The sequence below is a fragment of the Crassostrea angulata genome, chromosome 10, assembly GCF_025612915.1.
Source record: "Crassostrea angulata isolate pt1a10 chromosome 10, ASM2561291v2, whole genome shotgun sequence".
Taxonomy (NCBI): Eukaryota; Metazoa; Mollusca; class Bivalvia; order Ostreida; family Ostreidae; genus Magallana; species Magallana angulata.
This window is the reverse complement of record NC_069120.1, coordinates 6,062,501-6,077,764: the sequence shown is the minus strand read 5'-3', so window position 1 is coordinate 6,077,764 and position 15,264 is coordinate 6,062,501. Positions and strand designations below refer to the sequence as shown.

The 15,264-nt window shown below is 32.3% G+C and overlaps 1 protein-coding gene and 1 long non-coding RNA gene across 2 annotated transcripts in view; both read right to left on the bottom strand.

Annotated features, from left to right (window-relative positions):
* Nucleotides 1–15,264, bottom strand: part of LOC128164814 (uncharacterized) — a 62,757-nt gene that overhangs the window by 41,337 nt on the left and 6,156 nt on the right. The window contains exons 4-13 of the mRNA XM_052828830.1: nt 14,400–15,200; nt 14,130–14,308; nt 13,869–14,043; nt 13,680–13,774; nt 13,521–13,560; nt 3,902–4,017; nt 3,632–3,781; nt 3,368–3,550; nt 3,119–3,243; nt 2,798–2,972 (exon numbers count right to left, since the gene is read on the bottom strand). Of these exons, the coding sequence (XP_052684790.1) occupies nt 2,798–2,972; nt 3,119–3,243; nt 3,368–3,550; nt 3,632–3,781; nt 3,902–4,017; nt 13,521–13,560; nt 13,680–13,774; nt 13,869–14,043; nt 14,130–14,308; nt 14,400–15,200 (2,039 nt within the window). The remainder of the gene's footprint in view (nt 1–2,797; nt 2,973–3,118; nt 3,244–3,367; nt 3,551–3,631; nt 3,782–3,901; nt 4,018–13,520; nt 13,561–13,679; nt 13,775–13,868; nt 14,044–14,129; nt 14,309–14,399; nt 15,201–15,264) is intronic.
* LOC128168342 (uncharacterized) lies at nt 5,031–8,238 on the bottom strand. The gene is made up of 2 exons (XR_008241325.1): nt 7,118–8,238; nt 5,031–6,188 (listed from the first exon to the last, which is right to left on the bottom strand). It is a non-coding gene; the product is annotated as an uncharacterized LOC128168342 (long non-coding RNA).

The window sequence follows — 15,264 nt, the reverse complement described above, 5'->3', positions numbered from 1 at the left end:
CTTTGAGGCCTGCAGTTGGTCCAGGGAAAAGCTCTGTTGGTGACCCAGGGGGCAAAGCCGACCCTGGAAGCTCCCAGGAAAATTAATGAAGTTTTAAAAAAAGATAATTATACCAGCTTATATTATTATAATAATAACAATGGAAGCGTCGTTAAAAACGCTAGTTAGTATAATCAATTACAGTACTTAAAGGTGGGTATGCGGGTGACTGGTCATATTTGAACACAAGGACAGCGTAACCAAAATGGTTTTCCTATGTAGTGATGACGTTACACCATTGAACAAACGGGTTTTCTTCATATTACACCACTGAAATCAGTCTAATGTAGAGAAATCCCCCCAAGTTTTCAAAAGGGGTAAACAGATAATTAAGACTCGCAAGTTGTACATTTTTTTGCTAGAAGAAGTATGATTTAACATTATTTTGACATTTATTTTGGGGGGGGGGCGCCAGAAGCGCTCTCCTTTAAACTGCCAGTGATTTACCGCTTATTCTATAAATTGTTTCCCTTTCCAAGTTTTGTGGCATGCAACATAAATGATTAATGATTAATAAGTAAGTAATAGAAAGTGTTAGACTTTTATGCATCCCCTATCCTTTGTAATGTTTAGAACTAACCTACATTCTAACTTTAATCAAAGAAGGCACCCCGCAAGTGCATCGGATTAAAATTGATAATAACGATACATGTACATTGATTTCTTGGCTTTAAACGATTGGTAGTATGATGGGGAGTATGAGTAGTATTTGACTAAAAACAGAGTTTTTCAAAAAGTCGAGCTATTCAATGAAATTATGTACCAAGATTAATGAATGAAGAAAATATCTAAAAGTTATTTTATAATCTTGGTTGCAGTTCGCCCTTACTCTTAAATTCACCTCCATTATATCCAGATATGTCATTGATAAAAATTTCCATTTTAATTCATATACATGTAATTAGAAAATTACAGCGTAAAATACAGCAACATTACAATATGAACAATATTTTATGTTTGCACTGCACTTTATTAAGATTAAATGTCTCGAATACGACTTTGAGAGAGCTCCATAGCTTACTCATAAAATCACCGTTTTGTATAAAAACGTTTTTTTTAACCTCGATACCTTGAGAACGAGTACGATTTGGAGTATGAGATCGTACTCAAGAAAGTTTTATAACCTCGGGGCCTGATATAATTGTAAGGGAATAAGAGTTGTAATTTACAGTTACCATGCATATGATGCAAACTTATTTATTCCCTGTTTTGCAATTTTATATTACAATGGCAATTTACTTTCCCCTTTGCCAGGCCTAGGCAACCTGTTTTCGGAGGTTAGAATTTTTCCTTCCAAAATCGGAGGATAGATGCTTACCCAAACTGTGCTTTTTTAAAACGTGTTATTTCTTTACTTTCTAACACGGAGTGAAGCGCTGATCAGTTGATTGTTATGAAGTGAACACTTGTTCATTTGTACCATATGGATTTAAATTTTGGTCTTACCACTCAGTTAAAAATTCGAAAAGTGTATAACTAGTAATTTACTACATGTTTAAGAACAAGTTCGGGGTGCTTTCGGAAAATACCGGCACAAACGCAAAAAGTTTTCGGGATTTGCAATGAAAAATGATTATGTTTCCTTTTAAATTTTAGATTCAGATGAAAAATTGTAAGCACGTGCTTACATCGTTTCAATGTAGCTATACCACTGAACAGAATTCTTAAAAGGAGCATGTTTTTCATTACTACAGATACATGTGTATCATCATGGGATCTTATGTATATATTAAAATGCGTATGGTTGTTGTTTTGAATTGTTCTTGTATATATATTTAAAAAAAAGTAAAAGGCAGTTTAAATACGAACATTCCGTTTTAAAGAGTTAAATAAATATAATGCAATCAACAATATCATTTTAAAGTTTCAAACATTATCATAAGCACAACTAACCTAATACCTATATATTTAGCATAGACTTGTTCCCTTTTTAATTTTTCTTCGTGATTTTTATTAATCAATATTTTTGCACTAATTCAGTATTTCTTTTAATTTATCAATTTCATTCAATATCTTTTCTTCATCTTATTAACCAGCGAACATTGTTTATATTTTCAGATTTTTATGGGATTTTGTCCAGCAGTTTACCATAAAAGATTTTTTTAAAATATATTAAGTTCAAATTTATGTGGATTCCAAAAAAAAATCATACAAACTTCATTCATGACTATTTTGTTTTGTATTGCTAAACTTTATAAAATTTGACTTTCATAAGAATTTTGAAACAGAAATGTTTAAAATTTTTACAAATAAGGGGTTTTATGGAACAAGACTGATATTTTTAAAATTCTCTAAAAAAAAATAGAGCATTGTACTTTGAGGTATATTATTGTTAAACATTGTGCCTATTATTAGTAACAAATGCATGTAACAAAAATCTCCTATACTTATTTGATGTAGAGATCCACCTTAAAAAGTCTTTATCAACCATAAAAATAACAGAGATATATTGAAAAAAAAAAAAGTTCAAAAACTCGATTTTTAGGTCACCTGAGTTTATATTTGGTGAGTTTGCATTAAAACCTAATCCAATAACTATAGAACTTTGTGCCAAGTTTGGTTTAAATTAGCCCAGTGATTCTCAAGAAGATGAAAAATGTAAAATCACCGACAAAAAAAATGGATCAGAAAAATTCATCTATGATCCTCTGGTTCAGTTAAACAAAAACAATTAGACGATTCTTTTCTAAATAATAAAATCTAAAGTTTTAAAAGCATGATAAAGAAAGTGACCACATAATCTGTGGAGATATCATACGTTTTCCGACTGCTGATAATTGAACGGGATACATGTCAATTCTCGTTCCTCATCTTGATCATACACGACCCCCTCTTGTCCAAAAGCTGCCATAACTTCCCATGTGACCATGCCAAATGCGTACACATCACTTTCTTTAGAATAAAGGCCGACTTTGATTGCTTCAATGGGCAGCCTAAGCAGTACAAAAAGTTTAATCAACATTTTTCCAACAAAATTTTTTTTTTTATACAATTAAAAAGTTCATGAATACGATGTTTCAAAATTCGATTTTCAGCATTACATGAATGTAATTGAAGGTTTGGATCTCCACATACTTACCACTGAACATCTTCCATATCCTCCTTATTGTCAACCTTGATTTGTTCTAGATGTGCATCAAACTCGGAGGACACTATCATGCGGTATTTACCAAATTTTGGTAATACAATGTTTTGTTCTTTTTTCTATAATACAACCATTTGCTCACTTTCACTAATGTAAAGCAGTGTGGAAAATAATTGCAAGTGAAAAAAGCCCTAAATCAATGATAGGAACGTATTTGGCTGTAATACTATTTATTTGACTAACTTTGGTATCCAAGATCCAAACATTTTTCGCCCTAAGACATCGAAATATCCATCCTGCTGAATGAAAAGCATCCACATGATTCGCTAATTCATAGAGAAGCTCTATGTAAGGACCGATCGTCTCTCCGTGATTCCTATGAAGAACTATATCCAGCAGATGGGTTGACTTCGGAAATTTGTAGTGCTTAATAGAAAAATAAAATATATACCAAATATCTTACTGAATAAAATACGTATGTCGTTACATAGCCAACAAATTTCATACCAGTTTTAACCCATCTGTTGGTGCACTTTTTGATGGTGGCCATGGATCTACACACATCTTACTGCTATCGATTTTGTTCAGACTTTTGTATGTAAACCTAAGAAAATCTTCAGTAACACGTTCCATCACCTTCATTTTGTTTGATGTGTCCTTTTGTTAAGAAACAATTCATTATCATAAAAAAACAAATAAGATTAACAATAATATTTATAGCAAAGTACAAAAGTTTTAATTTGAATTTTTAAACACTTCAAAGATATCTCATATCACCTCAGATTCGATTTTGTACTTTTCGTCAGAAAAAATCTCCATCACTTTTAATCCTGTTTGCTCTTTCAGTCTGCTGTTATTTTCTGCCACTTCCATTCTAAATGCAGTTACAGGATCTGCAAAGTATCAATTAAAATTTCCTCACCTCAGAGACGAAAGCTCATAGTAAAACATCTTAAAGCTCTTATCTTTTAAAAGGACCCAGACACGATTTGATATGAAATTTAAATTGTTTGTATAAAATTGACCAAAATTAAACTGTAAACTATTAACATTTTTGGATGTTAGATGTCAAGTTACAAGCGAGATATGGAGGAAAAAAGTCGTTGCTTTGTAAAGTGAGAGTCTTATATATATTTTTTTAAATAACTAGACTTTGAACCCTGCGTGTATGGGTTCACATTGCATATGATATCGGACATTTCTGAAATAGATATATCGACACACCATATTGTTGACATTTACATAACCAAGCTTTATTTAAGTCTACAATCACACCTCACAGCCTACTCAATATTCAGGGTCATCAACCCTGGGGAGCATTCATTATTGTCCCCAAGAGAGACAACTCTTGAAAACATGCATTAACTATAGTCCGTTTCTTAAAGGGGCATGGTCACGATTTTGGTCAAAAATTATTTTTTCGATTTTAATGTTTACAATGCTTCAGTAAGGCATTTTTAATAGGCAACCAAAATTTGAGTGTCATTTTGATGAGTTATAAGCGAATTACAAAGCTTACAATTCTTCGCTATGTAAACAAAGCGTTTGTTTACATTTTGAATGTTGAAGTAAAAATTCCAGTTTTAGACCCAAAATAAAGGTATTAATCGTTAGGGACTGTTTATTTATGCTTTAAATGAATAATAAGATAGACAAACCAGCTTTAAAAAGATTTTTTACTGGTATATTGAACCTAGGTAAACAAAAACAGGGCACGATCCTTGTTTACATGGCGAAGAATTGTGAGTTCTGTATCTTGCTTAAAACTCAATGACTGGCACTCAAATTTTATTTGGTAATTAAAAATGCATTCCTAAAGCATTGCAAATAATAAAAACAGAAAAATAAAATTTGACCAAAATCGTGACCATGCCCATTTAATCTTATTAAAATAAATAAATTGACAAAAGTTTTCAAAGTATTTTAATTATAAATAAATTAATACATATAACAATGAGTAAAAGGCATGAAAAAGGCATGAAAGAAGTACATTTATTCATCAAATATAGTAGGCGGTACATGTACCTGGTGAATATTAAATGTATATTGCTTGTAGGTACATGTACATAAATCTACACAACTACATTCAATTAATACACTGTGTGATTTAAACTGAAAAAAAAAATACACAGGTTGTAAGTCTAGAGATCTTTTTTAAAATGAATTTTCTTAAAATGAAAAATAAATTAATGAAATTGCATATATCATTCTAAAAAAATCATTGTACTAATAGACACGAAGTTCAACATAAATAAAGTGATGCATTAGATGAATAGGATATAATGTACAGCAATTTAAGATTTAGATGTCATTTTTCATATGAAAGGTAATTAAAACTCCATACCATTTAAACAATGAAAAGAATGTGTTTTATTGGTGTAAGTTTCATTCAAATGTTGCTTTTTTTTATTAATAATATCATTTATGATCACATCGAATCAGTTTACCTTCTTTTCTATGAATCATTTTCTCAAAGAAGTGTTATTTTCATACTTTATATTATTTTTAAACAAACATAAGACTCGAGCTTTGTCTACATAACAATAAATTCTTACCCCTGTATCTCTTTTATAACTTGACTTCTAACATTCAAATTATGGTCAATTATTCAAAATGTGCAAGTATATCATTTTATGCATAAAGAAATTGAAATCAAAATTTTGATCTAAAATCGTGTTCAAGTCCCTATAAAAAAAACTTGTATAAAATAGAAAGGCTAAATTCCAATTTTAAAAAAATAGCTGTTTCCAAAAATGTTTCATGTATATGAATATGTTATATAAAAACATATGTTAGATGGATGGGTAGGAAAAATACAAATTAAGTGCACTCGATAAAAAGTTTGCTGGTTTTCATTATGTGAACACAATTCATCCAGTAACATGTAAAGTTATGCAACATAAATAAGAATGTTATGAATGATGTGTTTAGAACAAATTCTTCTGTGGTTGGCTCCATAAATCTTGAAAAGATGGTGTGAGTTGGTAAAAAGGCAGAATAAGGTTCCATTCTAATCCTCATGCATTCCATTCAAGAAATATTTATTAATGTCATGGTCTGGAAACTAAAATAGAATAAACATAAAGTGCATGCACTCATCAAATACTTACATGTATATATTCAATGACGTTATTTATGGAATGTGCAATTACTAACAATGTAATCTTTTCTAATATTGTACATACATGTATTACATCATTTTGCCACTAATTTTAAACCCAGCTGACAGTTTCTTTTTGTTATATATAGAGCGTCAAAAGATAGTTGCATCATGTGCATGTACTTTCAGTAATTTTAAAAGCCGTAAAAACATTTCAGTACTACAAAACACTTTAAATTTGTCAAATGATTTTACAATTGTAATATGTACTAATACACCAGTAAGTCACAAGTGATATATACTTTTTAAAGCAGTACAATGTATCACTTATAAGACAACATCAGGAAACCTGGCTCAATCAAGTCTGCACACACATGATAAATGTAATGAATGTGTAACTTCAATGGTGTAACTTCAAAGATATTTAGATATCCAGTGGACGGAAAGATATTAAATATATTAAACAAAGATCAAAGTCACAAACACTTATGTAACACTTATGTAACATATGATTGTCTGTATGAGTTTCAACTATCAACATTCTATGTACACCAAAATATGATTGCGTCAATAACAAAAACTAATCTGAAAAACATATTTCCAGCATAAGAAATTCATGGGATTTCTGCAAATCCCATTTTCTCAGAGAGTGTAAAACACATCTCTTAAAGTTTATAATATTTTCAAACTCCTGGTATTCCTTTCAGAGGTTCCCACCCCTTAAAATACAGATAATCAAGCATATTTGCAACAAGATGCCCATATAAACCTTTCCCTTTTACACAAGACATTGTAGCTATTTAGATGACCTTGCTTAGCTTTCAATCATCTTAAACCAAATATATCTACATATGGAAGACAAGTTGTAAGTTTATTACATGACAAAGAAGTACCTTCTGGGCTTCAGCAGATATGACTGGGTCATTAGCAATATCAAATTGACAATATTTTCTATATTCCCGATCTTCAGATCATCTGGAAGCCGCAGGTAAATCTGTAGATTAGAAGAAAAAAGATACACTAGCTATCATTACAAAGCTAAATGCTGTCATTATCAAAACAAAAGGGTGTGTCCTAGATTACACTTTTTTATGGGCACATGCAGTATCTGAGACATGGTCAAAACATTACCATGATAACAGCTATAACAACTTATTAAGTGGGAAATGACATATAACTATAACATTTGTTATGGCTTGTCATACTCTCTCTCTCTCTCTCTCTCTCTCCATGATCTCTCTCAACATCTTTGTCAGCAATATTTCTAATGCAATGTGGCATTATTGAAATATATATATGGTTCAATCATGGAAGTAAGACAATCAATAACAATTACATGTACACTGTAAATACTCTCTCTCTCTCTCTCTCTGAGAGTCTATCTCTCTCTCATACTCTCAATCGTATAATATTATATTTACATGACAAATGCAGACCCTTGATTCATAAACACTCTCATCGTTAATAGATAAATAAGACATAAAGTTAACAGTGTGAATGAGATACAGATATCAAAACCACATGTACAGTGTATACATTGTACGTGTCGAGGAAATTCTGTATGGAAATGACTGAAAGCATGATTGATACAAACTCAATATTCTAGGAAAAACATACAATATTTTTTAACGTATGCTACATAACAATATGTGTAAAAACTGACTATAATACACCTGCATACACATTTCATACTAAAACATGTCTTTCAAGTTACATTTCATCAACGACCATTAATTATCGACATTTTTGTAACATGTGTACTAGACTTAATGCATTGTAGGCTTTTAAAAGAGTTTTTGAGTAGTTTAACAATGTAAGTAAGTATGTTCTTACCGACGAATGACTACTCCTTAGCACGTTTTAGATTGTTGACAAAATCGAGGATTGCTGTTCAGACTGTTTCATGCTGAACAAAATTTAACGAGATAAGGCTAATCACCCCAAACTTCGACATCACATTAATAAACAATTCTTCTGCAACTTTAAATAATTTAAAAGCTTGCCAATATAAGAAACAAAAATTTTTACTTACTTTTTCCATTTAAACTCCTCTCTCGATTTTCACGAGTATGAGACTGGTCTCGTTAAAATCCCGAGATATACGAAGTTTTGACTTTCTCGGGTTTTTTCATTCTTTCGTGAATATAAAAACCAGAAAGGTTCCGATTATGCTAATAAGGCTGTGAGGTGTGCAATAATGCTGTTAATTTCACTACACTCTGCTTAGTTAGAATAATCTAACTGTGTCTCTAAACAGGCCTTCTCCACATTTCAAATGCCTCCCATTTACCCGTAATGTAGCAGAAAATTGTAGAATCGCTCCGAAAGAATTTTGGAGAAAATTAATGATGTTGCATTGAAAATAACAGTCAAATCATTTATCACAACCATGTTGGGGCTGTAAATACCTTTCATCTAAAAATTTAATTCAAATTTTTGAAGAATTCAACATTTTTCACCAACGTTTTTTAACTCGCTTCATATTTACACACCATGTTGACATTAGTAACTCTCGGGATTTTTCATAGTAAATTAAATGTGTTAGAGTTATCTCCCGTATTTTCTTTGTTAAACAGAATATATAGCAAATTTCCAATGAAATTTTACACGTATTTGTATCTCTGAGTTTATCCATGCAAATGTGATATTGTGGAAACATACACTTAAAAGCCTACCGTGATTTAGCGTGAATGCAATGTGCATGCACAAGATTGTAAACCCCAAAAACCCCAGATGATTTCCGAATTTTTTGGAGCAATTTTCGTTGATTATTAATTAGCGAAGCTTGTTTAAGAAAAAAAAAACAAATTGGTAATTTTCAAGTACCAACGATGGTTAAAATAAATAAAACAAAAGACAGTACTCTTCCGATTTATCGGTATTAAAGGTCAAAAATTCGAGTCTATTATTATAATATCGTAGTAAGATGTTAAGTAAAGAAATTAACATTTCTTTGACTAAACTACTGAGGCAAACAAGATATATTGATTAAATGTGTCCATAAAAGATTTTATTTTTATCAATAACAAAAACAACATTAGTTTGAAACTTATACATATATAACACATATTCAACAAAAACAGGACTCAGGCTTTGTTTAGAAACCAAGAATTCTAATCTCTGTAACTCGCTTGCAACTTAATATTTGACTTTCGTATTAAAAAAGCATTAAAAAGATCCGTATCGGTCATTCTAGACATTTAAAAAAAAAAATGAAAAATCGATCGTGTCAAAGTCCCTTTAATTGGGAAAGGGTTAGGAAAAGGATCAATAGCAATTTTCTCGACTTATTTAAATCTTTTTTCAATAAAATTTGAATCTTAAAAACCCCCCCAACAAACAAGAAGTCCACAATCCGATAAAGATTAAAGGCATATTCACCATATTGACCATTGACCCACAATACAAAAATCATGACCCACAAAAGAATCTCATAAATGTAGATAAGACTTTAATGTTCATGATAGGTATGTACTTAGGTTGTCTGCTAGATGCTAAGTTTAAGTTATATGCCAACGTTCATGGTTACTGTACAAAAAGATGGAGAAATAAGATAACGCAAATGCCATTTTGGTTTAATCGTAAAATATATTTTCAAAATTAATTTTTCCAATTTCATCTATTCAATAACTTTATAGTACAAGTTTGCAAAAGCACAATTTCTAACTGTATTCAATATTTTCAATATATACCAGTTTGAATCAACACATTCAGGTACTGAACATATTAAAGGGTTACAAATCGATGATATGTTAAAATATTTATTAATATATACCAGATTTGTTGCGTTTTATTTTTTCAGTATCACATCCGTTCTTTCATAAGCATTTTACATGCCTTATCAACACAACTTCTTTTTCATTGATTTTAAGTGAATCTATAGGTGTCTATATAGGCAACAAGAGACACTAAAGACCCCTATTCTAATTCCTATGAAAAAAGATATTTCTTTCCTATTAAACACTTATTTCAATGTAATTCAAGAAATGAATTGCAGTTATAAATATTTGAAAGGAGCAATTTAGTGAGTGAGATATGTAATTATAAATTAAATGATACACATTATTGAAATCGATTTTGTATGATATCCAACTGAAAATGAGATATGGGACCAATATATACAGAAAAGCATGAGCCTCAACATGCCCTTTCATTTTTAAGAGCTATCTTCCTGATTTTATTATCGTTCACATGCAAAGTATATATATGATAAAGATAACTTTAACAATGCATTTCTTTTAAGTATAAAGAAAGGTTTTAATATTAAACCTGCACATGTGCGTGCTCTAGGAAAGCAAAAGAAAAACACAATTTTCATTTACTCTTAACAAATAATCCTTTGAATACGAGACATTATTATTACATGTATATGATGGATTCATTTCAAATTGGAAATAATCTTATTGTCCACTACGTAAGGTAGCCATGAATAGTTTCTCTGTATATAATAGTTCATACATATATGTGTATTATAGCATTATTGCCTGACGTCAGGCATATCTAAGGTTTGAAAGTTCCCTTCCCCAAACAGTGCGGACAATGGGAGCAAGCAATATCAAGATTTTTTACAAAAAAGATTAGCCGATGCATGTTTAAGGGGCATGGAAAGGGGGGGAGGAGGTCTTCGCAACAAGTTGTTTCATATTGTCTATTATGATTCAATGTAAGTAATAATTGCTGTTTGATTATCATCATTACCAAAGATTAATCGGTTTTGATTAAAACAAATATATATTCATTTAGCTGTAATGTGTACTGAAGAAACTACTTAGTATATCGCCGAAACGGGATGTGACCCGATTTCCGATCAATTGGGCGATTTCATTCATTCATTCATCTTGAAAAGGGTACATAATTCGCGTGTCTTACACAATGTACATTAAACAATTACTAGTCAAGTATGTGTGTTAATTCACTAGATTTCTTCAAAAACATTCGATCCAGAGTTTAATATATGTAATTGTTAAACAACAAATGTCAAAAAATTCATTTTACCCCTTCCCCATGGATCATTGCAAATGGATGAGTTTATTAAAACCATCGGGTCGAAATCTACGCCGTTACGTGAATGGTAAAGCATGATGTCTCATTCATACATTTTGCGCGCCAATAAATGGACGAGTCCAAATTGTGGTCTTGAGAATAAATCAAAGCACACCGGCTGTACACATCACAGGCACGTACATGCTGCCTCCTTTTTTTAGCAGGCCCTTTTCTTAACTTGATATTTACTTTTTATAACAAATGGAAAAATCATGGACCCCCTTCACTTTTGTCGCAGCATGTAAAAAATGAAACTGATTCTAATTGAATTAAAGTTACAATTAGGATTTTCTTTCGTGATTTTGAAAATTCACCCTTTTTAAATCATTTGTCAAGATGTTTTGGATGAAGCCACCCATACACACTAAAAAAAAACAATGCTACGTGATTGAATATTCTTTCTACATGTATGGTTGGAAATTTAAAAAAAAAAGCCTTCAGTTGATTTTGCATCTTAATATAACATACAATTTAAAAATTGACCGTTTTACATTTCGCTTTCAACTTACATGCAATTATTTGATATTTGTACATTCCTAAAATTCATTTCTTATAAGATAGCTCAATTTATACATACATGCTTCAACTGAATAATTTTGTTTTTTCAGGCGAAACTTTTTGGAAATATTAAAATATCGAATGAAAACAAAATAAAAAAATAAATAAATAAGACATTTGATCTACTATGTCTTTTGTTGAAGAGTATTGCAGTAAATCAATTTTTTGTTTACCTTTTTAGCTCACCTGAAGTAAAGGTTAAAATGGAAATGTTTTAATGTTTAAAAATCGTCTTCTCAAGAACTCCTACAATTTGTAATATTATTGTGCAAGTCCCCTCATACATGTATAATGTATATTTTCAATTGTTAAAACTGCGACCTTAAAAGAGGTTTGAAGTTTAACATAGAAATATATGGGGAAAATGTTTAAATAATCTTCTCAAGAACTACTTGCATCGCACAGCGAAATTCCCACGGTCTAAAGCGACCGTTGTCATCGTGAGATGCTAACACTTTAAATCTTGCGATACATCTGGCGTCTGTATGCGACTGTTGTACAATTAAAGCGAGTGTTGTAAGATAATGCTACAGAATCGGCTAAGTAGTCAGGTGATCTGACGATTGAACTTAATAGTACTTAAGAAAATGACAAAGCAACAGCCAAAGTCCAGATGACGAACAGTTGAAAAATGGCACAAGAGGAAGAGGCCCAAAACTTGCTGCAGTAGCCAATCAATGATAATAAATCGTTGCAAGATTACATGGGGCACATTAAGCAACAGTCTCTTGGTCGCAAAACACGCGCATAGATGGATGCAATTCATCTAACGACCTTTAAAAATCCTGCATTTCACTTACGAAAAAGTAAAACGTTTAAGCAATGTTCGTGCGTTGCATTGCGATAATATGGTTGCCCCTGAATAGTGTGCATGTCCACTATTTTGTTTACCACGGAAACACTGCTTTTTTCTATAATATTCAAAAGGAGCTAATATCAGGGGATATTACTCCAGTTGGAGAAATTAAGATAAGTAACTCTAATTTGTTGTATAAAAGAGAAAAAGGAGGTGGGGATTTCACATATCCGGGACACTTCGTTCCAAGTGCCCTTCAAAAAGTAACGCAAGTAATGCATGCTAACTACATGAGCACTAGAATCTCGTCCAAACACCAGAACCCCCGACCCAGGGGTAATGAATTTTATGATAATAGTAGATGCTTTCTTGCTCATCCGAAATATGTGACTTTGCGTGCTGATTATAGAGTAGAAGAAAAGAATTTAAAAAATGATGCATATTTATATATTAACCCTAGATCCCGCCATGCAACACCAGAACCCTTGATTTTGGGACCATAACTTTCACTAGTTTGATAGATACTTCCGTGTTTATCATATCAAGCTTGTGCTTAGTTTGTTTTCTGAATGTCGAATAAATAAGTGTAATGCATATTCAATATAGGAGCATTTGAGTACCGTCATGATACCAGTCCCCTAACTTAAAGGCTTCCTCGCTCTTCATAACCATGTACATAGTTTGTCTGTTGAATTCCAGACGTAGAGAAAAAGGATCTTAATAATTGCACAAATTTAAGCCTCCGGGTGGGGGGTATTCTTTTCAAATAGTTTATGTTCCCCGTCTTCTTCAGATGCAACACACTAAATAAGACCAAGATAATCAAAGAAGTATCAGAGGAAGCTGATAATCGGACAGCAATAGATCACCTTAGTGAATTACGTAAGAAGACAACATACCTTCCAACTCTCTGTACTTTTGAATTGAGGCTGGAATTCCCTAGAAATACCAATGAAATATTTACGACTTTAAAAGAGGGAGGAAGATAACGAGAGAGTGCAAAAGAAAACAAGAAAAACAGGTAAGATTGAAAAAAGGAGAAAGAAATTATCACTTACTCTTTCAAACACCGAGTTGGCCTGTTTCTGTCGCTCTGTAAGGGGAGGAATATCATATTTTTTTGTGCGAGTTCCCTCAGCTCCGGTGTATGTGTCTGTTGACAAAAGAAATTTGAACATAAACTGATATTTTAAACGTTGGTGGTATATTCCATCTTTAACCTTTAACATTTACGCTAACACCCCTACCATACAGGGAGTAACCATCTCCCCCGTCAATATTGTCCAGGATCTCGAGCAATCTTTCTCTGAGAGCCTCCAGTTTGAGTCTTTGTTCAGGAACGGTAGCCAGTCCCTCTAAAATCAGACCCTGTACACGACGGGGTCGGTTAAACCCTTGAGGTTTAAGGTGAGTAAAAACTATCTAAAAGAAGTTGATTAATATTCATTAAATTGAGTAAACAATCCATATGATGTATATGAAGTGGTAATCACTAAAGTCGTCATTACATGTGTAACCATGTCATTAATATCTGCGTCGTTGATATCTGAATATGGCCAGGCGCCATGGTTAAGAACCTCGTCTGTTAATATGTTGACGGACCAGACATCGCTGTAGATACTGTATTGTCCCTCCAGCAGACTCTCAGGGGCAGCCCAGCGAGTAGGAACTCCTTTGCAATCCAAATCTATTGAGGAAAGGATACAACTTACGATTGATAGTTTATGAATTATAGATTTAAAAAAGAAGTTCAATGAATTTTCTACCCTTATGCCTACCTATGATTCCACTAACAATTCCACCATCTGAAAAATCCGACGACTTTTTTGCAATTTCAAAATTTTTCAGTTTGCAAAAATATCCGTCATCTGACACCGTACATCCATAAGAAGCCGTGGTGATATCTCTGAGCAGACACCCTTGACTGTGGACGTATATAACAGCTTGTATTGCCTGTATTATGATCCAGATTAAATGATCTATTTGGATTGTCTTTCCTTTTTCTCTTGCCTCAAGGAGGCGCCTCTGTAAGTTCTCACCAGGAAGCCTCTCTTTGATATAAAACCTTGGAAAATAATGGTTGAAGGCTAGAAGCCTCGCCACATTTATGTGAAAGTCATTAGACTCTAATTCCTTTAGAACCTCGAGCTCATTTTCCAAGTTTTCTATTTTGTATTGGTTTGCACTAACCGGGCTTAATGTTTTTGACATTGTGTTGTCATACATATTAACATCTGTTGTTTCTTCCTGCAAAGTTTCGTAAATGATTGTGATTGATGCTTGTACATTGCAAAATGTACATTGTTTGCGCTCTACTATACTGTTCAAATGCGATTCCGATGTTGACACGTCCAAAAAAAGACCAAATTTGTTCAAAAGAGTTTGTATGTGAACTTCCGTTACCGCCTTTGATATCTTTAGACCGTTAGCTTTCGCTAGGTCCTTGTACCTGGAACGAACTCTGTCGTTGTGGTGAAACAATAAGCATTGCGATAAATCAAATCCTTCGGGATGAAATGTTTCATTTTTCATTATGGTAAACAACTGATCTTCACACACGCCGAGCACATCTAGTTTAACTACAATAGATATTGACAAATTTTAGCATGCTAGCTTTTATAACCACATGTATTGATTTTGCAT